This window comes from Topomyia yanbarensis, chromosome 2 (genome assembly GCF_030247195.1).
Source record: "Topomyia yanbarensis strain Yona2022 chromosome 2, ASM3024719v1, whole genome shotgun sequence".
NCBI classification, from domain to species: Eukaryota; Metazoa; Arthropoda; class Insecta; order Diptera; family Culicidae; genus Topomyia; species Topomyia yanbarensis.
Window position 1 is genome coordinate 240,192,098 of NC_080671.1, and position 27,392 is coordinate 240,219,489.

At 40.1% G+C, this 27,392-nt stretch overlaps 1 protein-coding gene across 1 annotated transcript; it reads left to right on the plus strand.

The window, feature by feature from the left end:
• The first annotated feature begins 2,639 nt into the window (after positions 1-2,639).
• LOC131680150 (uncharacterized protein K02A2.6-like) lies at positions 2,640-7,208 on the plus strand. The gene is made up of 3 exons (XM_058960874.1): positions 2,640-3,467; positions 4,221-5,449; positions 5,843-7,208. Exons 1-3 carry the CDS (start codon positions 2,640-2,642, stop codon positions 7,206-7,208), a joined length of 3,423 nt encoding a protein of 1,140 aa, XP_058816857.1.
• Positions 7,209-27,392: the final 20,184 nt, after the last annotated feature.

The following is a 27,392-nucleotide window of genomic DNA, read 5'->3' on the forward strand; positions in this document are numbered from 1 at the left end:
AGTAGCCCCAGCCCCGTCAGTGCGGACGCTACACTCCCACCGGAACTGACGGACAACCTGCGGCACCTAAAAACCGTCGGAAGAGAGACGCACAAGGGACCTAGCGCCTATTCCTCTAAGGATTTTCCGAGATATAATACCGAATCAAACACTACCCAGAACCCAAAACATATACGCTGCTACAACCAACATATCGACAATCATTCGAACCAGCAAATACCGCAACCTCAACTGTCGACCCATCCGGCCTCGCAGAAAAACAACAGAGGGGCTATGGCAGAAAGCCAACAGCTTCGCATAGAAATACACCGCAGAACACCGCAAACTACGAACCTATCGGATCTGATAGAATACCAAATAATAACATACCCGCTCAGGTTCCTGGCCAGTCACAGCCCCGTCAGTGCGGACGCTACACTCACACCGGAACTGACGGACAACTTGCGACGCCCAGAAACCGCCGGAAGAGAGACGCATAAGGGACTTAGCGCCTATTCCTCAAAGGATTTTCCAAGACCGCACAACACTCCACCCCCTCGCTCACCCTCGTCAAAATTCGATAGAGCGGCTATGGCAGAAGGCCAACAGCATCGCATAAAAACACGATACAAAACGCCGCAAACCACGAACCCATCGGCTCAGACAGACGTCCTAATCCCCACATACCCGCTCAGGTCCCTGGGTAGCCGCAGCCCCATCAGTGCGGACGCTATATCCACACCGGAACTGATGGACAATCTGCGACGCCCAGGAATCGCCGGAAGAGAGACGCATAAAGGACCTAGCTCCTGTTCCTCTAAGGATTCCTCCAGAACCAAGACCATACCAAATATTACACTGCGCACCGAAGCGAAACAGTACAACACTGATAAAAGAAAACAAGCGATAAGTGAAGCAGACTGTGGGGTACACCCTAACGCATTGCATACTCTCATCTCCTGCAAACGAACGAACACATACTCTCACGCTCTCGACATACATCATTCACTCAACGAACTCGGGCAACCGCAAGACTCTGCCTCTTTCGTAAGTCAACTGTTGTCGGTGTAGGTTGTGCAGTGCGTGGCTCCTGCGATAGGCGATTCCCGCAGACCGAGGGACCAAATTCCACAATGGCGATCCTGCCAGCGTTCTTTTATGCCTTATTTTAGAGGCTCAAAAGAACTATTGGCTTCATGTGGGAATCGTCTACCGCAGGAAAATAGTATAATAGTGAAAAAAAAAGAAAACAAACTAGTGAGAATATCAGTGCTAATTTGCTGGAGAGGCACGAGCAAAGGTAAGCTCTTATGCGGCATTTTTGCTAGCACATAGATTCTTTTACCCACTTTTAAAGCGTTTCCGGGACGGACGCCTCAAAAGAAAATCACAATGATGCGGGACGCTCAGAAAAAGTTGATTTTCAGTGAAAAATAAATTAAAAAAGCAAAATAAAGCATGGAAATAGTGCGGCCATCTTCGTTTCCTTTCAGAGAAGAAAGAAAAATGAGCCGGGACGGCCATTTTTGTTTTTGTTTTAGGAACGAAGGGAAAATGAGCTGGGACGGCCATTTTATTTCGTTCTAGAGAAATGTTCGCATCATTTTTCTAGTTCCTTCTAAGTTGAGCCTAAGCGTTTCGGGACGGAGCGGCATGAATGAATGCATTTGGATATGCAGTGGCGAGAGACCATCTCGATTCCTTTGTTTGTGTTGCACATCGGGACGGGTGCAAAGAAAAAAATATGTATATATCGGCGTATCGGGACGTATGCTAAGAGTTCTGGCTACTCGAGTTGCATATCGGGACGTGTGCAAGCTAACAGCATGACGGGATGTATGCTAAAAATGGCAAGTGTGGGACGCATTGTGCTTGTAATTAGAAAGAGACGCAAACGACCAATGACTAGATTCTTTCTCTATACAGAAAGCGTTTCGGGACGAACGCTGAATGAGAGGTCTCGGCCCGGATTGGGTTTTTTTTTCTTATTTCTTTCTCTCGTTGAATGAGCTGGGACAGCCATATTGTTTTGGTCACAGATCTTTTGCTGTCATCTAGTTTCACTCGAGTTTTTTTTTCATTCTTGGTGGGCATACCGGGATATGTACTAACAGGTTTTAGTACCTTGTATTATATGCGAATTATAAAACAACGAGTACTACTAGATCCATCGAATCCTTTAAATAAATGATAATGTGTACTTCCATATGACTTCGTCAGGGGTAATGGACAACGAAGCCGGAAGGTACGTTCGAATAATCCCAGAGGGGATGCTTGCGTCGACCGAGGAGGCGGAGGAATTAGTAAGCGACGTCGAAACACTTTTGGATGATGAGACGGATCCAGAGAAGGAATTGGATCCAGAGGGTGAAAGGAACACGAAAGGAGCACCGAACGTGACCGTTGAACAACCTTCCTTCGTCACCGTTGAAATGTTTGCAGGGCTGCAGAAAGCAATCGTGGATCTGGCCCAAGTAATCCTCGAAAAGCCGTGGGAGTAAGCCGGAACTACGTCCAGATCGGGTGATAGTGGTGCTACTTCGAACTCAGCGGGCGATTCTTGGGGCCGGATCAGTGATACTGTCACTACTTCTGAAGGACAATCAGCAGTGCGCTTAGAAGGTATCCCAGTTTTCCCTAAGGACATCGTTGCGACCGGCATGTGGGAAGCATTCAGTCAGTTCATCGAAAAATTCCAGATTGCCATCTCTCTGAACAACATCACGAATCCCGTTCGTCAGGCAAAACTGCTGTATCTGGCAATGGGTGACGATCTACAAACCATCGTTCGAGCGGCCGGATTGCGACCAAGTCTCGATGAACCCGATTGCTACCGGAAAATGGTCTCTAATATCAGCGAATACTTCCACAGCATGACAGACACAGCCGCCGAGCACGAGGCGTTTTCCCAAATGAAGCAGGATAACGGGGAATCAACGATGTCTTTCTATGCACGCCTCATGGCGAAAGTTCAACTCTGCCGATACAGCGCAAGTGATCAATTACGTTTTGTGCGGTCTCAACTGCTCAAGGGCATGACTAACCGCGAGCTCGCAAAGGCTGCGCGTACGTTTGGCCATGATGTGGCGTTCGTTGTGCAATCCGCAACAAGAAGCGAGGCGTTCGAAGCAGAATCGATTCCTGTCGTTAACTCTGACATAAATATACAAGCAGTAGCAAGAACACGAAACACTCCACAAATTCAACGGCGACCTAGACCATCAAACCACAGACCTAACTGGAACAGTAACTATAACAATAACCCTCAACCATCCCGCAGTCACGTGCAGCCCCGGTATAAACTCGGAAAGCGGGGACGCTGTTCCAGGTGCGACCGACCAGCACATAAAGGAGAGGAATGCCCAGCAAAGAGTCGAAATTGCCATCGATGCGGTGCCCGCGGTCATTTCGTCGCCACGTGTCGAATGAAAGAGACTAACTTGGCTGAGGAAAACCGCGAATCGAAAACCGATTATTATGACAGCCAGGTATGATTTTCTTTTAAAATATTCTTAGTATTTTGTTTTCGGAACTGGATAAAAATTCCCCTATGAACTCTAACAAGCAGCTTATCTCGTTTTTATTTCTAATCGAATGTTATACGTTGGGAAAAAAATTAATGAAACCAAAAATACATAATTCATTGCCTAAATTACAAAATAAATCTTGTAATCCGTACAAATATCCGTATTATTGTTGTGAACAACTTCATCCCAAAATGGTTGTGTATTTTTTAATTGTGCTAACATGTGAGCTATTGCCTAGCACCAATAAGCCCCAATAATCCTCAATAAAAATTGAGCCTAGCTGAACCTGCGACGGGTATTTTATGCCTCATGCATGGATGTGACAATGACCGCTCCCCACCCACTCCTCGGCTTGTTTTTATTGTTTCCTTATCTTGGTTCGTAAAAGAAGTCACTAAACGTGAAATGTTTGTAAATGATTGCTGTAATAGTACCCATCTAGCCAAAATAACATAACTTCCTCATAATCCTAGAAATCATCTCATGGAACGGTCGATCAGTCAAAAAAAATCATTATGACGAAAATAACACCTTTTAAATAAAACCAGAGAATCAGAATGCACCCAACTGAATGACTATTAAATCTAGACATAAATAGGGGTTTTAATGAAGAAACACTTAGGAAAACTCTCAATACAATACCAAACACTTTAGCGCCTTATTAAATTTGAAGATATATACAAATGACATTCTATATTGCAAATTCATCCACAGCAAATAAACACACTCTCAATAAAGGACGTGCTAATAAAATGCAAACTTGACTCATCCACCCCAATAGAATTTCTAATCGACTCCGGAGCCGATGCCAATGTAATCGGAGGCCAAGATTGGGACCAGTTACAACAAGACGCTAGGGAAGGCCTGGTAATGATTAGGGAAGTCAAGCTACCAGACTCTTCAATATTGCGGGCATACGCAACTGACCAGCCTATGAAGATTGAGTGCGTATTCAAAGTAAAGATAGAGGTAGTGGGAGCTAGTAAGCCTCCTATTCTTGCAGAATTCTTGGTAGTCCCACGAGGTCGTCGATCCCTGCTTGGTCGAGGGACAGCTAGTGACATGGGACTTTTAAAAGTCGGGTTATTGATCAATAGCTTTACGAGAACCGAGGAGCTCGCCGTTTTCCCAAAAATGCCTGGCGTAAGGGTTAGATTCAGCATCGATGAAACCGTCCAACCCGAGAAAAATGCCTATTATAATGTACCCGCCGCATACAGGGAAGGAGCAAAGCAAAGACTGCAAGAAATGGAGAAAAGAGGTATTATAGAAAAGGTTACCTCCGCACCTGAATGGATAAGCGGCATGTCCGCTGTTTCTAAGGGAAAAGATGATTTTCGCCTCGTTGTAAACATGCGCGCTCCTAATAAAGCCATAAAGCGAGAATACTATCGGTTACCTCTAATCCAAGAGATGAAAACCAAACTCCACGGAGCGAAATACTTTTCGAAGCTAGACCTAACAAGCGCGTTCTACCATTTGGAATTAGCGAAAGAATCTAGAGATCTAACCACTTTTCTTACAGAAAATGGCATGTTTCGCTTTACAAGGCTAATGTTCGGGGTCAATTGCGCCCCTGAAATTTTTCAAAGAGAAATGAGCCGAATCCTAAAAGACATAGACAACGTCATCGTCTACATAGACGATATCCTGATTTTCGGAAAAACTATCGAAGAACTACGGAAAACTGTGGCTAAAGTACTACAGGTTTTAAGAGCCAATAATCTAACCCTGAACATTGAAAAGTGTGAATTCGACAAGGACCACATAAAGTTCTTGGGCCATGAGCTCGATCAGCGTGGATTCCATATTGACGAAGCTAAGGTTAAACACATCCAGAAATTCCGTGAACCTTCAACTTCTTCCGAGCTTCGAAGCTTTTTAGGATTAGCCTCCTTCGTCAGTCCATATATTAGCAATTTCGCAGACGTAACGAGTCCATTGTGGGAGGTCGCCACAACAAAAACATGGAGATGGGGTGCACGCCAGTCCACCGCTTTTGAGGCTACTAAGCAAAAGATAATCTAAAGCACAACCGCTTTGGGGTATTTCTCAGAAACAGACAATACAATCGTTTATACGGACGCATCTCCAAACGCCCTAGGAGCTGTTCTTATCCAAGAAAATATTCACAGGACACCTCGCGTTATAAGCTTCGCCTCTAAAGCGTTAACAGCTACAGAGAAAAGATATCCCCAAAATCAACGAGAGGCATTAGGCGCCGTTTGGGCGGTGGAATATTTTTCTTACTATCTACTTGGGCGGCACTTCACGCTCCGAACAGACGCGAAAGGGGTTGCATTCATATTGAATCGCTCCCGAGAAACTTCGAAAAGAGCTCTCACTCGAGCTGACGGTTGGGCTCTGAGGCTCAGCCCATACAGCTACACGGTAGAGTATGTAGAAGGTAAATTCAATATAGCTGATCCCTCATCTCGACTTTACGCTGGCAAAGACGAAGCATTCGACGAAGCGGAAAGCCCCTGGGAGATTGCAAAAATAGAAGCTAATAAAGCTGGGTTCTTGACTGAAGAACATATAAAACAGGCGACTTCAGAGGACGCTACACTATCCCAAGTTATGACAGCAATAGAATCTGGAGATTGGCCCACGCAGTTGCGTCGATTCGAGATGGTCGCAGATCAACTTTACGTAAAGAATGGTATCCTCGTCAAACAAGGGTGTGCTGTAATTCCAAAAGCACTGCAACGAGAAACCTTGGAAATAGCTCATAAGGGCCACCCGATGTCAGCGAAACTTAAGAGCATCCTTCGAGAACGGGTTTGGTGGCCAGGATTACCCAAGGATGCAGAAGACTGGGTAAAATCCTGCGAGGTTTGCGCTACGAATGGAAGACCAGAGAGAGTCCCACCAATGGAACGCATTATGGCTCCCAGAACAATCTGGGAAACGATAGCTTTGGATTTCAATGGACCATATGCTAGATTCGGGGGAATCCATGTGCTAGTTGTAGTGGATTATCGCTCAAGGTTCGTTATCGCTCGCCCTGTGAAGACAACCAACTTCGATAGCACTCGCAAAATATTAGAAGATATCTTCCATAAGGAAGGGTTTCCAGCAACTATTAAAACGGACAATGGCCCACCTTTCAATGGCGAAGAATTCAGTAGATATTGCTACGAGCGTGGAATAAAGAACATTTTCTCTACCCCCCTGTTCCCGCAACAAAATGGTCTGGTAGAAAACTGCATGAAATTGATCAATAAAGCAATGTCTATAGCCGCATCACTTGGTAAAAGCTATGAAGATGAACTGCAATCAGCGATTAGATCTCATAATTCAGCCTGCCATTCAATCACTAAAGTCCCCCCAGAGGAAATGATGTATGGACGAAAAATAAGACGGGAACTACCTCTAATAAACCCGGGAAAGACACACCATAACGATGATATTATCAACGCAAGAGACCAAAAGGCTAAGTTAAGTGGAAAACTGAGCGAAGATCGACGACGTGGCGCTCGGATCTGCAAAATACTACCAGGAGATACTGTGATTGTTGAGCGTCAAGCACGTACGAAAGGAGACAGCAGGTTCGATCCGAAGCGATATACCGTTACGGAGGAAAGGAAGGGAAACCTCGTACTTACAGGAAACGACGGGCAACAGCTCAAACGACACGTGTCCCAAACAAAAAAGTTCACGAATGGAGAACGCCGAATCGAGGTGCGTACGACGACCTAAAAGAAATTCAACAGCGACCATCCAGAGAAAAGAAAATCCCTGCTTATTTGGAAAACTACGTGCGGTTGGTTGAGGCAGAGGAAGCTGACAGACCTCACTGAGGCACTGGAGGTAATTCGTATATGTTTTGATAATAATTACGCTTTTATTGGTCTCAAGTTTATATATCAGACTATTTTAACAACTCCGTGGACAAGTTGTCTCTTGGTCGGGTATAGAAGTTTCATTTTCATGATTAATAGCTCTCCATATAAACATGAAACCAATAAAAAATGTTGCAGTACATCGAACTGACTAAAACATTTATCCTTTTTTCCTTTAATCGTTCTCGTTCGCAGCAATCAAATAAAGCATAATCCAGAGCGGAAACGTATTTTGTGGGATCTAGAAATGTAAATACACAATTTACTTACTGCACCTACCATTAGAATTTAGAAAGACTGTCAAACTAATAAAGCTTTAACCAAAAATGCAAAGAGAACACTTTCGACTTTTGTTGAATCCCGGAGATTTACCCTTTTTAAAGAAGAAGGGGAATGTGGGGTACACCCTAACGCATTGCATACTCTCATCTCCTGCAAACGAACGAACACATACTCTCACGCTCTCGACATACATCATTCACTCAACGAACTCGGGCAACCGCAAGACTCTGCCTCTTTCGTAAGTCAACTGTTGTCGGTGTAGGTTGTGCAGTGCGCTCCTGCGATAGGCGATTCCCGCAGACCGAGGGACCAAATTCCACACAGACCAACCACAAACCTTACTAGTTCGCACAGGATCTCGAAGCGCACTCTTCGAAACAACCACCTGAACGACGTGATACCCCTAACCAGTACCTCAAATGACTGAACAGCAAATTCAAAAACAACACTCCGTCAACGCACCGCGCTCCGAACCACGAACCCTAAGCAACCATACTGCAAACCCAGATGCTTCACTCGGAGAACATTTCTATCTGGGTGATAATGGAAAGCCGACCTACACATCCCGAGCGTTAGACATCAGAGGCGAGAATAACGCTACCCTGATGGTCAATGCGCAATCTAACTCCGAACAACAAAAACACACCGAAATCTCCAATACCACTTCAAGCAGGGTCCAGATGTTCAAATCGATCTGACTCAGAATCGAGCACTGTAACACCGTCAACAACTTTTGCCATTCAATGGAACATCAATGGCCTTCGATGCCACCGCAACGAACTACAAATCCTACTCTCCAAGTACAAGCCAATTGTAGTATGTCTACAAGAATGCTGTTTCGTTCATCTAGAAGAGCTATAGGCGCTTCAAATATTTAGGACTTCACTTAGACCCCACACTCTCCTGGATTGAGCATATAACATCTATAGAGAGAAAAGTGGCATCGTTATGTGGGGCTATGTGTAAAGTATGCTCTTTTGTTCCCCAGCATGTACTCCTAAAATTTTATTATGCGCACATCCACTCATTGCTGAACTACCTTGTATCTGTGTGGGGCCGTGCCAGTATCTCGAATCTGAAAAAGCTACAAACGCTTCAAAACAGATGTCTTAAAATTATTTATAAAAAACCATTTATGTACCCTACTATTTTGTTGCACAATAATGCCCATAACATTTTACCTTTGCTTGGGTTGACTAACTACCAAACAATAATGTACATCCACAATGCTTTGCATAATACTATTGCTCATAATAATCTAGAATTTACGACAGGAATTCGAGCTCACAGCACCAGACAAGCCAATCATTTATTATACTCCAGAGTATCCACGAACCTTGGTCAAAGACGAATTTCTTTCATCGGACCTAAGTTATTCAACCAGCTTCCTACTGATTTAAAGCAAATAACATGTCGCACTCGTTTCCAAGCAAAATTGAAACTAATTTTAAAAAATAAAGTAGGAGAATGTTTAATATAAACTTCGTTCACCACCAATCGAGCTTATTTCTTTAGCTATAATTGGTTAACATTTTTTTAATAAAAACAATTGATAAATGCATTTTTTCTAGCAATTAGTAATAAATAAATTTAAATTATTATGAGCTTCCTGCAAAGCTACGATGGGACCCTTAAAAGGATTCTTTTCCGCTGGGTACTCGCCGTAGCTTCTTGTCAAATTTTGTGTTTTGTCGGTCTCGTATTGTTTTTTTTTGTTCTCAGCGTTTCCGCGATTCGTAACTTTGTTTTGTTTATGCTGACCTTTTTTTTGTACGCTGAGAACTGATGTGTCCACTACCAGGGGGCTCCGTTTGTGAACTTTTTGGTGTGGGGGTAAGAGGCGGGCATTAAAAAAAATAAAAAAAGAAGCGAACGCTGAAGAACATAACACCACAGCTGACTATGTAGGCAAGTCCTATCATCTTCTACTCAGTCCATGCTCCACCCACGGCAGACAAGGGGTGGGACTGGCAGTAAAGGATGGCACTCCCCTCGAACGGCTGCGCATACAAACCAATATACAGGTAGTTGCAATACAGCTTCACGCCCCATTGAAACTTACAGTGGTCTCAGTATACTTGCCACCAAGAGACAAGAACGCCGCCGATAATCTGAAGCACCTACTGGAAGAACTCCCGAAACCAGTTCTTCTCTTGGGTGACCTGAACGCTCACCATTCGGCCTGGGGTAGTCGACTGACAAATACAAAAACCGATGCACAGAAAAGAGGCGATGCGATTCTGGAGACGGTAGTTTACAGTGGCATGGTTGTATTAAACGATGGGTCCCATACTCGAGTTGATCCCTCCACCGGAAAAAACACAAGCGCTGGACCTATCGATCTGCACATCATCCATAGGGGACCATCCATAAATGACGTAGCATTATATGGGGGAGGGGGAGTTTTGTATTTTGTGATGATGTGTGACGACAGGGGGGTAGGGGGTCATGTCATGCTACGTAGCTTTTTTAAAGGGGAATAGGGGTTGACCTGATGTCACGACAATCTTACCCGTTTCATCTAACTAACATCGTTTTTGATTTTTTTAAATTTTTTACAGGGACAACGAGGGGGGTGAGGGTTACCGTCAAGCTACGTAATTATCAGGGGGGTATATAGAATTTTGTGACGAAATGCTACGATGGGGGAGGGGGTGTTAAAAATCACTCAAAAATGCTACGTCATTTATGGATCATCCCTAGCTGCTAAATTCGTTTGGAAAACACTACTGGATTGTGCAGACAGCGACCACTTCCCTATCAAGCTTGATACACCCAGAACACCAGACGAACCAAGGCGCAGACCAAGGTGGATCTACGAAAGAGCGAATTGGAATCGTTACGAAGAACTAACCAGTAGCACCATCCGGCCCGGTCAGGGTATTAGGGTTGAGGACTTCACTAAAAGAATACTAACCGCAGCCGAAGCTAGCATTCCCAGAACAAGTGGAAAGCCAGGGACCAAAGCTGTTGTATGGTGGAACCCAGAGGTAGAAGCTGCAGTCAAAGCCCGACGAAAACGACTACGAGCCCTCCGCCGCATCGCAGACGATGACCCCAGTAAAGCCATCGCCCTCCAATCTTTCCAAGAAGCCCGATCCGCATGCCGTAGAATCATTGCTCAAGCCAAACAGAAAAGTTGGGAAGACCTGGTACAGAGCATAAATCCCGAGAGCTCCTCAACACAGATATGGAGTCGTATAAAACAGCTTCAAGGAAAAAGGCGCACCAATACGGCCACCCTGAGCCTCCCAAGCGGCATTACAAATAATCCACAAGAGATAGCAGACGCATTTGCTGAGGAGTATCAGAAAAAATCCTCAAACGCCAACTATAACGAAAAATTGCGCAAGAAGAACGCAGATCTGATAAGCAAACTCCCTAAATCAAGACGACCAAATCTCTTCAAACGCTTCAATGCAGATTTCTCCATGGACGAGCTGATGTGGGCCCTCTCCAAAGGTGGTGGATCATCAACTGGACCTGATAAGGTGGGGTACCCATTGCTAAAACGACTCCCATTCTCCGCTAAAATATCTCTGCTCGAACTGTTCAACCACGTCTGGGATTCCGGAACTTTTCCGAATCAGTGGAAAGAGGGCATAGTAGTCCCGATCCCAAAACCAGAAGGAGACCGCTGCTGTCCAGCCGGATACCGTCCCATTACTCTCCTAAGCTGCATAGGCAAACTGTTCGAACGATTAGTCAACCGGCGGTTGACCACAGAACTAGAACAGAATGGAACACTGGATCGTCGTCAGCATGCATTCCGCCCGGGTAGAGGCGTTGAGTCCTATCTAGCACACATGGAATCGCTCATCAATCTAAATGAAAACCAGCACGCAGAGATAGTCTCACTGGACATATCCAAAGCTTACGACACTACTTGGAGACCCGCCATTCTTCAAACCCTGGCCAGCTGGAAAATCTCTGGCCGAATGCTCAACATCATATCCAGTTTCCTATCTAACCGAACCTTCCGTGTATCAGCGAACGGAGCATCATCAATCCGATGTGTGGCAGAAAATGGTGTACCGCAGGGCTCCATTCTGTCCGTCACCCTATTTTTAGTAGCAATGGAACCTATTTTCAAAACTATCCCAATCGATGTCGAAATCCTGCTTTACGCGGACGATGTATTGCTTGTAGCCAAAGGGTCCAGTTCTGGACAAATACGACGTCACTTAAGAAAAGCTGTTAAGGCAGTTGTTGAATGGGCCGGCAGTGTAGGGTTTGAAATTGCGCCGACCAAGTCAAAACTCCTTCACATCTGCAACATACGGCATCGTAAGCGCGATCGGGCGATCCAAATCAACAAGACCCCCATTCCATGTGCTAGGAAAATGAGAATCTTAGGAATACTAGTTGACTCCAAACTAAATTTTCCACAACATCTCACACACACAAAAAAAAATCTGCTCCAAAAGAACAAACATACTCCGGATCCTGGGCTGTCGGCTCAAAAGGAGCAGTCGATCAACACTCCTGAAAGTTGACTCTGCACTGGTAATCTCTAAGATTTTCTTCGGGATAGGACTTACCAGCAGTAACCACGAGGCGATGGAACGAGTGCTTGCTCCAACATACAAGCCCAGTACAGTCAATTATGGAAGAAGCAGGCTGCCTGCCGTTTAGACTAATGCTAGTCCAGCGATTGTCGCAGCTGGTAGCTCGGCTTACAGAAAAAGATCCGAATGTAGCGAACTTTTCGGATAGCCAAAAGATCAGCAGAACTTTTCCACCAAACCACCGGTTCCTTCCCACCAAGAGCTTGCAATCTTCAAAGGTTCACTGATAGAGAGTGGTATAGCACCATACCAAAAATTGACGACGAACTAAAACGAAACATCAAAGCAGGTACATCCCACCAAATAGCTGTACCAAAATTCCATGAATTCATTGCCAACCGCTATCCTACGCACAATCAAATATACACTGATGGCTCAAAAGAGAACGAGAAAGTAGGCGCCGGTCTTGCGACAAGCAGTATCAAAACATGCTACACTCTACCAGGACCCTGCAGCGTATTCTCAGCCGAGGCCTATGCGCTGAGCGCCGCTGTGTCAACGGTGAACGAATATGACGAAGTAATAATCCTCACTGACTCGGCTACCTGCATCGATGCCCTCCGTGGAGGCCATTCTAGACACCCCTGGATTCAAAAAATTGAACGTGCACTCGTAGAGCGAAACATTACACTTAGCTGGATTCCAGGACACGCAAGAATACTTGGGAACGAAGAAGCTGACAGACTCGCGAATCAAGGAAGAATTGGAGACCCAATGGACATTCCGATACCTTCTCAGGATGTCGTACGCTTCGTAAAGCAGAAACTATGGAACGTCTGGCAGAGGGATTGGGATAGAACCCAGTCACTACTACGCGAGGTCAAGCCATACTTAACAAAAAGCACTGACCGAAAGTGCGCATCTGAACAGCGTATTCTAACCAGACTTCGTATTGGACATACCATCTTTAGCCACGCGTACCTAATGGAAGCCAACACACCGCCTACCTGCTGTTATTGCGGAGTCCCAATGACCGTAAAGCATATCCTCGTGGATTGCCGAGGATACGCCCAGGCACGACAGCAATACAACATCACTGGTTCTACAACTGAAATCCTAGCGAACGATGACAAAAAAGAGAAAGCGATATTGAAATTCATTAAGGAAAGCAAGCTCAAAATCTAGCTGATTACATGATCATACTGTCCTCCCTTTCATACCATGTCCAATCTCCAATGATACGAATGCCACAACCGTGGTAAAGTGTCAAAAATAAACCAAAAAAAATCACTGTAAAAGTCTATTTTACATTGAAATTTACTGTAAAAATGTTAAAGTTTATTGTATTTGTATTGTAACATAACACTAAAATTTACTGTAAATTATTGTAAAATTACTGTACTGTCACAGTGAAAATCATGGTTTTGTTACTGTACATTTCTTTTTGGGCTAGCCAATAGTGTTAAGTATGCAAACATCAATAACAGTTGTGAAACTAATCAGAAACTTTGCTAACTTGCACAAACAGTCTAACAAGTTGCAAATACCTCTTTGTTCGCCATTCCACCCTAAAACAGAACTGTCCAACTACCCAGTGCTCGACAAATGGCACAGCTATTGTTTTCAGTATTTTGTTGCAATTAGGAACATGTTGCACAACATACAAACAAAGTGCGCTTTTCCATAACATAGTTGTTACCAAGAGAGTTACAAATACTATACAGTAACAAAGTTTGCTACTTGGGCATTATTGGCGCCGGTTCGTCGACGGGTTAACGAGAGAAACAGCGATGAGCACTCTTTGGGGTACTGCTCGACGTATGCGTAACCAAAACAGTACCAACGAGAATGTGTAATATTCAAACCGTTGGATATTCGCTTTCGCCAAGAAGATCTGTCCGGTACAGAAAACGTGCCGCGCCGCGTCTCCTCACGATACCGCGAACGAATGGTGGAGTTTTCGATGGTGGAGTTCTCACTTGCTCTCTTGTCATGCAACAATAACGCCCCAGGGTTAGACAGAATCAAATTCAACTTGTTGAAGAATCTGCCTGACACTGCAAAAAGGCGCTTGTTGAATTTATTTAACAAGTTTCTTGAGGGTAACATTGTCCCTTATGACTGGAGGCAAGAAAGGTCATCGCCATCCAAAATCCAGGAAAACCCGCCTCAGACCACAACTCGTATCGACCGATTGCAATGCTGTCCTGTATTCGGAAGTTGTTCGAGAAAATGATCTTGTTTCGCCTCGACAATTGGGTCGAAGCAAATGGCTTACTGTCAGATACACAATTTGGCTTCCGCAAAGGCAAAGGAACAAACGATTGCCTTGCGTTGCTTTCTACAGAAATTCAAATGGCCTATACTAACAAAGAGCAGATGGCATCAGTCTTGTTGGATACTAGGGGGCTTTTGACTCAGTTTCTATCAACATTCTGTCAGAGAAGCTGCACCAGCATGGTCTTTCGCCAATTTTAAATAACTTTTTGCTAAATCTGTTGTCTGAAAAGCACATGCACTTTTCGCATGGCGATTTAACAACATCGCGATTTAGTTACATGGGTCTTCCCCAGGCCTCATGTCTAAGTCCCGTGCTCTACCTTTTTACGTGAATGACATTGACATTGTCTTGCCAATTCATGCACGCTAAGGCAACTTGCAGACGACGGGGTGGCCTCTGTTACAGGGCCCAAAGCTGCCAAATTGCAAGGACCATTACAGTATACCTTGCACAATTTGCCTGCTTGGGCTCTTCAACTGGGTATCGAGTTCTCCACGGAGAAAACTGAGTTGATTTTTATAGGAAGCGTGATCCTCCAGCTTCTATTAATGGGTATAACGATCAATCAGATCTTCACATTTAAATATCTCGCGGTCTGGTTCGACTCTAAAAGTACCTGGGGATGTCACATTAGATATCTGAAACAGAAATGCCAACAAAGGATCAATTTTCTCAGGACAATTACTGGGGCTAGGTGTCATTCTAAAATCTAAACTATCTCCCATGTAACGAAACTATGTAAGGTTTGCACGCTTATAACTCCGATATTACTAGATGGATTTTAATCATTCATACACCAACCGATTCAGAAACACCTGACTTAAATATTGGTAATAATTTAATATCTCCCCAATAAAAGTAGACTTTTGGAAATTGGTAAAATTAAAAAGTTCACGAAAAACGGGAAAATTACCATTCGTGAGGCAGATTTCTCAGACACAGCCGTCAAGAGAGGGCAGCTTAGTTGCTCAATGAAACACGAAAAGTCATAAATAGAAGCAACGCATGTCCGTTTAAATCAGTTGTTGCTCTTATCCCATACGAGTAACATCGTCTCCGGGCGATGCAATAAGCGCTATCGATTTTCGGTAACGTTGGCATTTGCACACACTCGCACCTAACTGACTAAACCATATACTGTTAGTTTATAAATAGAGGTGACGCGTACCCGTTTGAATCAGTTTTTGTTCTTATGTCGAACGGGTAAGATCATGGCTGCAGCGTCTGGGCACTACAATAAGCGGTAGACGCTATGCATTTTCGGCAGCGGTGGCCGTGTGCGAATTTTTCGGGTACCAGCACGGTGTCACAGAATGATTTTCAAAGTGGGTGGGCGGGGTGGTTTGGATTTAATTCAATACGGTGTGTGCTGATTAAGAGTGTTGCGTTTGAAAAAAATATATTTATTTTTATGCATGCGTGTGCGTTGTAACTTGTTAATCCATGTTTACGGCGCTTTGTAGCTGCGTAGGGTAAAGAGCCTATTGGTTTTCATGTTTCACATTTCGGTTATATGTTTTATCAGTAAGGCATCTGACATCGTGCTTCTGTAGTTATTGCACTGTTCAGCAGCGTAGTACTTTATATAGGAGAGTACACTCAGGTTTCTTTACGCGGATTTTGAAATCTACGCGGTTTTCATTTACATGGCCTGTATCCCCTGCGTGAAAAATCTGAGTGTAATTGCATCGGAAACAATCACATCCCCAGCAGAACTTTTTGTTTTCTAATTTCAAACACTTTTGTTTCGTACTGCACGCAACGGAAAATTTTTAAATTTACCGTCCCAGCAGCAGTTGAAGCGGGTGTTCTTTTTCGATTCAAATTCAAGCCACGTCTTAAGCGTTACTGGACTTAAAATTGTTTTCCCAGTTTATCCAGTCAGAATATCTGTCCTACCCTATGTATTTAAAACACAGTTCTAATTGCGTTTTAAAGTATACAACAAATAGAACGGTTGGGTATACTAATTTAAATTTTAAAATAAATCTGTTTTAAATTATGAAACAAACCGCTGTACTGAAGATATAATTATGTCAGTCCTATTACCACACAAAACACCTATATAACATAAAACGCTGAAGAATTGGTTTAATAATACAATGTTTACACTACAGAGTTATAACACGTTTTAATAATTAGCAACAAGAGAATATGTCACCAAGATAGCATAAAAACCCGTTTTAACTGGTAGTGCGAACGTTGCATAACAATGTAATTTATCAAATAATTTCATTTTTTCCACCACTAATCGATCAAGAAATACTTAAACTTAAGATTGTTTACTTAAGTTCATTAGTACATTATTGAAAATTTAAATGGAAAATGGAATTTCATATTTCATGGAGAATCTGTATATTTCCGTTGGCGGGCGTGGGCTTCCTCATCACAGCTCTCAATATGGAACTTTTCTTTTGAATATATTTTCTGGACAGACCAGTCTATTTTTACTAGATGGATCAGCCAAATAATGCCAATCACCTAGCGCGATACTTGATTAATTAATAGATTACCGTTAAAAGACCTTCAATAAATTATGTTTTGATGGGGAGGGTATATAGCAAATCGTAACATATGAAAACAGGCGAGTGAACAATAACGTGAGTCGATATGTGTGATAGATAAAATTCATTTGCACGCTCTTGAAAAAAGCTACATTTTTAATGTCACCGTGGTCGTGTCCTGTACACAACCCTTTAATTTTTTTTTTATTTCGATTATAGAGGTTTTAACCTTAAGGTCATTCGCCTCTTCAGGTTAGAAAGATCTCTTATGAAATTTTTTAACCCTATGTGCGGGGTCGGTACTCGAACCCAGGTGCGCTGCGTACAAGGCAATCGATTTACCAACTATGCTCACCCCTGTGTCCTCCATCTTGTAAATAGAATCGTTCAATCGTGAGGTAAATGTTTATGGTATATTAATACATAGATCATCAAGTAATTCACCTAGTAGTGAGATGAAAGATTTCTCATATAATTATACTCGTGGCATCACCGAAAGCAACTGTATTTTTAAATCTTAAAACTCTAGCAAAAATTTAGCTTTTTTGCAATATTTAGGTTATTTATACTGGTTATAGCGCAAAAATTACTACTTACATTATTTATAATGACGATGTAAGGATCAATATGTCGCATAATATTCCTATAAAAATAAGGTCACGGCGTTACCCATCATTTGCCAATCCTCACACGCCCCCACCACCATCTCTATCTCACTCTCACTCTCCCTCTCTTACTTTGTGTTCGTGGCAACTGTCACGACTCACATCTATCCTGCTATTTCTTTATCCATTTCTAAGTTATGTGATAAGATCTTCTGATAATTTGAAATATTTATTAATGTCAAATCATGTGTGCGATGTAATTGCGAAGGTTTGAGAAAAAAAACTATTTTTTGTCTACTGATATATTTTTTTGCATTTTAGTTTAGGAGGGAGCCACTCGCGGAAATAAGTTTAATAATACATCCCACATGGCAAATATAATATTTGTAGTCCTGAGAACATTTGCAAAATATTTGCATTATGGAAAACGTTATTTTACTATTTTCAAATGTTCACACCCTCAATATGAAAGAGGTATCCCTGGGAAACGTTGTACTATGGGTAGACAGGTGATCATCGAAAACTACATCAACTCAAATTTAATTCAGTTCTATTCAAAGCTTGTATATACACTAGGGGAAACTGGGCCAATTCGGACCTAATAAGGGTTTATGAGCTGTAGAACTGAAACGAGTTAACCGATTCACAAATAAATATTTTTCCTGAAAACCTGATCAATTGCGCACATTTTTTTCTAAGGTGACTTTTTCCGATCTTTTACCGTATTGTGTATAAACGGTTCTGCGCAGAAGTATATGAAAGGTCCGAATTACCCCAACCCTGTTCCAATTCGGACCATCCATTTATCGATTTTTTTGCAATAGAAATGAGTTCCTATTTTGGCCTAAGTTATTCCTTTTTGATTTTCACTAAATTTCGAATTGTGAAATGAAAAGTTCTCTTTGATATATAAAACCTTGTATCAAATATGCAATAAAAAGTAAAAGCTGAACCAATGTACCTAAAAATAGGTGATGAGCTATAACGTCGAAATCTGTCAACCGATTTGCGAAAACTTATGTCACAGAGAACAGACGTCTATCTTCCGCCTTCAACTTGTGTAAAATCTTCAACGGTTTCGAAGATAGTTGGAATATCCAAACCAGGTGCGCTACTGTCGTCATATTGTTTGTGGCTGAGTTTGAAAGAATTGACAGCGGTTATTCCTCTACCCAGTCAAACTAGTCCGGAACCGGTTCGGACTTCCAGCATGAATTCCAGCTCAAATGCATCAACCGATAGAGTCGGAATCGGTTGTTTTCTTTGAGCAAGATTCCACTCCATTCAGGATTTCGAACCAATTCCGGAATAGATTTGACGGATAGTTGGGATAGGTTGGTGTGGTGGCGCTAGTGTATTAATTCAAATGTTTACACACGTTTTACATTTCTTATAAAAGAAATGCATAGAATTCGCTCAAACTTTCGAGATTTTTTCCGAGGCCCGGAGGGCCGAATCTTATATACCAATCGACTCAGCTCGACGATTTGGGACAATGTCTGTGTGTGTGTCTGTGTGTGTATGTAACGGACAAATTCTCATTCGTGTTTCTCAGCAATGGCTGAACCGATCTTATCCAAACCAATTTTAAATGAAAGTACTAAAAACCAGTATGAACGCTATTAATTTGTTTTTGATTCTGATGTTTAGTTTCCAAGATATGAATGTTTGAATGCGTAAAAATGGCGTTTTTTGCAGTTTTTTTGAATTATCTGCTGAAATTGACAATACAGATTAACAATTTATATGTTTTTGGACAGCTTTAACGATTACCTTTTGAACAAGCTACAGATTGTTGAAATCGGACTGTTATCAAAAGAGATATTTAACATTAAATGCGGACGAAAGATTTTTATCATTTCCCATTGCCAGAAATATGACCAAAAACATGTAATCTATTATTAACACCAAAACGGCTTATTTTAGGTCAATAGTATTTTACGGAGAATTTAATGGAGGTAATATGCCCTTTCTTTTGGTATTGTGCTTTTGCTGATCAATCCGCCTATGAGTGAGATATTTTCATAAACTTTCTTGGAAGTGATTATATCGAAATGATGCCTTCAGCAAATTTGTAGCTCTTACTTTTGCGAATAACTTTACTGAAGACTTCAAATATCTATTTTGAATACTTTAAAAGTTATGGCTTGTTGTTTGTGAATTACTCTTTGTCGCCTATTTATTGTTCAATATAGTAATAATCCATTGAAATAAACCAAACATTATTTCGATAAAACAAATTTTGTATTTCATTTTTCTATCTGCAACCGCTAGAAATAATCACCGAACACTTCCAAGTTGTCTGGAAGGAACTTGATAACTTATCAGTGCAAAAATGTTTATTTGTACGAACCTTCTGACTGCAATTTTTCTAACTTATAACCATCGGATCGATCTGAAACATATAGGAAAATGAAAAGCGAATTAAATAACTCCAAGCAACGGCGTAGCCAAGAGAAGGTTTTGGGGTTTAACACCATACAAACCCCCCCCCCCCTCCCACCACACCCAAAAAAAAAAATTATTGGATTGAAGTTGAAAATTTATTGATGCAGACTGATTTAATTCAATATTACAATAACAATTATCTGATCCGTAGATTGATAACTTGTTGTTGTAAACATCATGAGGACTTTTGATAAATTTTCGGAATGGGGTCCTGATATGTAACTGATCTATTGGTCTTGATTTCACAGTTGTCTAATTGCATCAATATCAAATTCCTGCCTAAAAACATTCCAAACATTCGGTTCCGGAGTTACGAGTTGAAGAGTGCAATCACACAGCAAATTCCCATATAAACTGAAATGAAAAATTTTCAAAATCAAATTTGTATTTTTGATCCCAAATGACTTTAAAATGCATGAAACATTGAGATGTTTGACAAAAATTGACTTTTTTCGACTTTGGTACATTTTTGCCTTTCTCATATAGAAAGGTTAACGTATGCGGAATGAAATTTGGACAACGCTTCCAGCATTAAAACAAAAATGCTACCCTGCGCAAAGCACCATACTAAACGTCATACTCTAGGCACACTTATTTCAAATATCCAGTGTTAATTTCGACCCACTAGGAGATACCATGTGAACAAAATGGCAGCGAACGCCCAATCTGGCACTTAGCTATTATGCCAAAAAAAAGTTTTGGCGCATTGGAGGATTATGGTATATATTTTGTACAACAGGCTGATATCCCTCCAAATGTACCACAACTGCGTCCAAATGAGGTTTTTCTGGGATAATATGAAGCAGAGAGTAAATGCTCATAATTTTCGACATAAAACTAACAAAAATGATAATCAAAATTAAGAAAGAAATTAAAAATATGCCAACATCAATTTTTTCGACTCCTTTGCAAAAAGTTCCTGCAAACTGTCGTAAAGCTTCTCGAATGAGCTCAAATTTTTTTCTACATTAAGTTAAAAGCTGACAAATGTTTTCATATAGACTCCATAGTTTACAGGAAAGCAAAGAGCCTGGATATGCGCTAGAGAATAGTAGGCAAACGACATAAAGGTCGAAACCAATTTTCAGAAAAGCAGGAGAGAAAATGCGATTAACCTGCTCGGATTTACTGCCATTCTCGCTTTGATTTACTGTTGTTAATAGGGTTTCATACATTTACCACCTGTTCAAGTCGACGAAAGTCGCACCACTTAGCAGTTATTGATTTCAAAGTGGCCTAAATTTCGAAATCAAAGAAGGTGCCCTATACAAAAAATATCTTCTGTGAAATGAGTCTTGCCATTCCGAAGCAATTAAAAACAATAAACATGTTTTTTGATCAGCAAAAATCAATCATCTGAGAATAAGATCATCAGTTTGAGCATTCAATTTCAGTTTGAAGCTTTTTTCGAATTTTTTAAAAAATATTCGAGTACCGGTACATTACCGGTACTGAGGGTTTCAGTACCGTAGTACCGGTTCTCGCCAAAAAGGGTCGGTACTGCGAACCCTTGTTTGGATAGTATGTTCGATTTTCACCAAACCCCCACCAAACCGAATTTCTGGCTACGCCGCTGACTACAAGTAAGTAGAAACAAAGTCGTTCTACACTCGTTCACAAGAAACTTCTTCGAATGCTGAATATCTATTATAATACATTGAAACCCCGATTTTATCAGCTAAATATGAACATATGTTTGATGGGCTCTAACAGACGAACAAGACTGAAATCGAGTAAATCCTTTCTTGAGCATGTTTTCCTTATCATGAAAATGGAAATATGCAAAAATAAAAAGTTCATCATAATCAGAAATAGTTATAAGACTACATCAAGGAACGGGAAGAATATTTTAACAGCTTCAGTTTATTATAAAGAAAAAAAAATTGCCCGATTTAATCAATGTCCCCATTTTGTCAGCCTAAAATACACCATGAGATTGATAAAAATGGGTCTTTATTGTATGTATTATTCACTGCGTTTCACATTAATAGGTACATTTCATTTTTGGAGATTTTTTTATCGCATCGAACTACAACAATTTTTAGGTAGTTTTCGAGGGGTTATTTTATAGACTTCTTCCAAAATTTGGCGAACCTATTCCAATTCGTATACCAATTAATTGGTATACTTAAGGGTTTATATGTTGCAGATAGAGAAAATACTGAAATTTTCAGCTTTTTTCCTACACAATATTACGAAAGCTTATTAAACAATTTTTCCTAATAAGTTTGTGAAAATTATAAACTATTTGAAATTTTTCAATAGTTTTATTTTTTATTTAACCGTGATTTTTTAATAAATAGTGACCATCGCTTCACAACGTATTCTATTTTTCATGGCTTGCTGTGAACACGATCTCTCGAATTGCTGAACTGAAAATTATGGAATAGAAATTAATTTTTAGTATTCTTTACAGATTTAACTCGCCGCGCAGATAGCTCTGAATTAGACCCGCTGGTGCCCTAAGACGATTTCGCTAGATTTTCAGAGCACTGTGCACCCAGTGCATTAACGCAAGTGACGGAAAGTTATCGAAAAGTTTCGTGAAAATGAAAACTCCAGTAATGATGATGATCTTCTCAAACGGTTCGTTTTCGAGAGGTTTTTATTTGTTCTTTGGCATTAGGATTAGCGATAATAATTCAAATCAAGGATACTACTGGGAAGTCACCTTTAGAAAAAAGTCGATGTCGAAGTAAAATTTGGAACTATACACGCATGCACTTCGGAGATAGCGTGATATCAGGAGCTGCGATTTCATTTGAACTCTTTTTTGTGAAAAGGGCGATACTTACAAATGTGAACATAAGGCTTTTTTCATACATTCGAATGAGGGCTTTGAAACGCAACAAATTAACATAAAAATTTGGAATCTACGATATTGCTTTCTTAAACTACAGCAAAAAATACAACGGGCGAAACTGTATTTTTGTTTATTTATTTAAAGTTTCGCCCACGCTTCATGCAAACAAACAGGACGATACTTTTTATGCTAGCAGTTTAGAGGCGAAACTGTTATTTTCGTATTTTTTAGGATTATTAAGCTAATACCAGCTGTAAATAGTAACAATGATCGCTATTGAAAAAACACGGACGAAATCGGTGGTGTAGAACGGTAGTTATTGTAAAAAAACGTAAGGGCGATACTTCAATGCTGATAGGTGGGACCGAAAAAGTCAACAATCGCCAAAGGGGCGATACTATCATTTTGTCAATTTCAATAGCAAAAACAAATTTTAATTTAGTAATTTTAAATACTTTATGAAGTTTTGGGTTTCGATCACTGAATCATGCAATCTAGGATGTAAAAAACACAATAGTTCTTAAATAGGAAATAAAACATAGTCTGGAAATATTCACTGTTGATTTTCTTTGAATGGTATCACTGCTAGTATCGCCCTTTTCAAGAAAAAGCGTTGATTTCTTAGTTCTCAGTCGCGTTGGAAATTTGAGTAAAGTATAAATTTCAAATCGATTAAAAAAATTTTTTTTTTGGCTCAGTGCCCCTTTAGGAAAATTCAGTTTTCCCACCACAAAGCATTGATTGAGGAATTTAGATATTTTATTAACAGAGCATTAGCAATAATTTGTTTGAATGTCTATTTTATGGGCCATTTTTTCGCTTTCCCATTGATTTGGTTTGAGATTTCTAGCAATGATGTTTTCCTATGCTGATTTGAGCGATTCTCTGAGTCCTGCCACTATCCCATGTAGTATGTGTTACCAAAACATCGCGAAGCATCATGTTCTAAATGTTCTCAAACGATATAATATCCGAAGAGAGTGATAAGAGTTATAAGAAATGTCTCATCACACTGTTAGGTGGATTAAAAGCGTTTTTTAAATATATTTTTGTTCGATCATGGATGTCTGTTCTCTGTGCTTATGTTTTCCTGAAAGCTCGGCCGACTGCGCAAACTTTCCTCTCAAACGGTTTTTCGCGATCGCGTATCAGATCGTATAAACGGCAAAAGGTCCAAACTGGAGCAACCCATATTCTATTATTCACACACCGATTAAACAGAAACAGTAGACAGTCTAGCTCAAAACAAGATATATGATAAAAGATATTGTTCGGCAGATACAAAGTCACGGTAATGTACTTGATTTTAATAATTGTTATTGCCAACAAAAATCTTGTTTTCGGTTTACACATTTTAAAAAAAAAGCGCTCCGAAACAACATTCTATGCACATGAAAACTAAGAACCGTAAAATTTTACGATATTTTGGCTTAACTGGGTAACATAAATGTTTATCGATGAAAATTTTCAGAAGAGTCATTCCACGTGCGATATATAAACTCTTCGTATCTCTATTGAATTTTGAATGAAACAAATTTTCAGAAGAGTCATTCCACGTGCGATATATAAACTCTTCGTATCTCTATTGAATTTTGAATGAAACATATGCTCAAATATGTCATGCGAAAACTAATAACTCCTTTTTGTGATGATATTATTGAAAATGTACATTGGTATTGGTATGAACTTTCATGAAAAATAACAGAAGACCAAAAATATCCACGAATTATATCTGGAAATAGAAGTCTCCCAAAGTCCCCACTCTCGATGGGGGATGCAAGTACAATGTGTCTTCTAACTTATCGTCGTCCATATCTGCTTTATACTGAGTACACTTCAATTGATGTTTCAATGGCAGTCACAATTAGTAGAGAGGCATTGGATAATTCAGCAAATGTTTCGTTTGAGTTTACCATATTGTACACGTAAATTAGCGAGGATTACAATCAGAGTTTATGCATTGGATAGATAGTTTATCTGACTACATTTTTGACATCCCATTTTTTTCACAGTATTAGTTTGTATAGGACTTCTTTTCTAATGCATTGAATGAATGTTTTACGAAAATTACGTTTAGTCAGTCTCGAACTGAGGTACCTTGCCTCATTCTTCACGGTAAGTGCGCTGCGTTTGTTTCCTAGACTATATTGTACATGTTTGATTGAAATGAAATATGCCGAATATAATCTTCAAGAAGAGTTGCATAACAAATAAACCCACAGTATTACAATAGCATTATATCGGCTTTTTATTTGCTTTATAATGACACTAAATGCACTTGTAAAGCTTACATGCTTTAAAGATCCTTGAAGCATGTGCGCGTTATATCAGCTTTATATACGCCCGGATAGAATTTTACAATAGCATTTACCTTACAATCATAAAACAATAAATATTATAGTTAGTACTGTTTCAACATTGTTCGATGCCAAGTTCTCACAGTAGATTTACAATAAAATTTCATGTAACAATAAATTTCACTGTTCAGCAAACAACTGATACAGTGCATTCACATTAAATTTTACTGTTTTCAAGAAAAAATGTATGGAGAAAAATTGATTTTTTTTAATGTTAAGATACATAACCACCCCCCTTTTTCCCCTTACTGTAAAACGTTAAAGTTTATTGTTTTTGTATTGTAGCATAATACTAAAACGTACTGTAAATTATTGTAAAATGACTGTACTGTCACAGTGAAAATCATGGTTTTGTTACTGTACATTTCTATTCGGGCGCAGTTATGCATTATTGATGCTAATATAGACCTTCATTGCATTGTTGATGCTGTAATGGAGTTTTAATGCAACATTAGTTCAAATATATAGCCAATATAGTGCAATGGCTTAATGCTTATGGTTACTTGGGTAGAAACACCAGATAATCTTAAAACGACACCGTCAGGTAAAGAAGCATGAAAACGAAAAGACTAAAACAAAAAAAAAATGGAAGCCCTAGAAAGTCCATTGTATATTAATCTTCTGAAGATCGGATTTTCAGAAACATTTCATAATTTGCTGATGCAAAGGTTCTCAAATTCGTACAATCCGGTTTATTCATTTTCTTTATTCAAAAATATTTTTTATCTTTAAATATGATTATTGTATTTTAATTATTTCATTCAGCATCTTTTTATTCATTTTGTTCTTATGCCATTTTTTTCTATTTTATTCTTTTCATTCTTTGGATTCACTCTGATCAGTTTATTTCTTTCGTGCATTTTACTCATATTTAACTTATTTTATTCACTGTTTTCATTCTATGCATTCTTTCATTTTTTCCAGTCATATTAATTAATTAGTCATATTCTATTAATTTAACCTTTTAACATCGCTTAATTTTTCATTTCCATCAATGCATTTTATTCTGCTCATTTTCTTCTTTTTATTTATTTTATCAATTTAGTTCATTTTGTTTATTTGATTGGTTTGCTTTATTTATTCATTTCATTTATTATTTATTTTATTCATTTTGTTCTTTCCAATCATTTTATTAATCCATTTAATTCACTGTATTCATTACATTAAATTGATTAATTTGATTCATTTATATTTGATGAGCTAATCTAATTTGATGCGCGTATTTTATAATTTTTATTTACATTAATCATTCTACTCATTTTAAGAATTTGAACACCTTTTGCCTTTCTCATATAGAAGGGTTATGCTATTGCTGCAAAAACTGATTTTCCAACCGAGGCCCGGAGGGCCGTGTTTCATATACTATTCGACTCAGTTTGACGAGATCGGAAAATGTCTGTGTGTTTATATGTGTTATGTATGTGTGTGTATGTGCAGAAATGTTAACAAAATGTCCACATCGGTTTCTCGGAGATGGCTGAACCGATTTTTACAAACTTAGTTGCAAATGAAAGCTATAACGTTACCATCGGCTGGTATTGAATTTCATTTTGAACCGACATCTGGTTCCTGAGGTACAAGTTGAAGAGTACGGTTACATAGAAAATCTTATTATAATTTGTCCACATCGGTTTCTCGGAATTTTCAGAGCCGATTATCACAAACTTAGTCTTAAATGAAAGGTACAACGTTGCCATAGGCTGCTATTGAATTTTGTGTGGGTTCGACTTCTTGTTCCTGAATTACACGATGATAAGTACGATCACGCAGAAAATTCCGATTTCAATGGATACAGCGATGAACGTATAAAGGTGATTTTTTTTCAAAAATGTGACCACAACTGCTTGGATTTGTAGTTCTAGGTCACTAACAGTCATTCAAAGTCTCTTTGGCCACATTGGCCACCATCGACGGATCCGGAAGCTAAGGTATCCAAACTTAGAATAATAACTACATAGGTTTCTCGGAGATGGCTAGACCGATTGGACCAAACTTAAATGAAAGTCGTGGCATGTGCTCATATAGAAAATTCGATTCAAACGGATACCACGATGAATGCAAAAATGTGTATGTGTATCAAACAGCTCACATTTGTAGTTCTAGGTTACTGACGGCTAACCGAAGTCTCGTCTACCACATTGACCATCATAGACAGTTCCGGGAGCGCCCCGGCAAATTCGCTACCCATCAAAATTAATCAAAATCACATCAGTTTATCAGGGATGGTTGGGACGATTTTCACAGACTTAATCC

Bases quoted from the DNA above. Each gene is read 5' to 3' on its own strand.
- LOC131680150 (XM_058960874.1), top strand. From the start codon at position 2,640: ATGTGGGAAGCATTCAGTCAGTTCATCGAAAAATTCCAGATTGCCATC. The intron at 3,468-4,220 runs GTATGATTTTCT...ATTCATCCACAG, and splicing joins CCGATTATTATGACAGCCAG to CAAATAAACACACTCTCAAT. The intron at 5,450-5,842 runs GTGGGAGGTCGC...AACTTCGAAAAG, and splicing joins GCAGACGTAACGAGTCCATT to AGCTCTCACTCGAGCTGACG.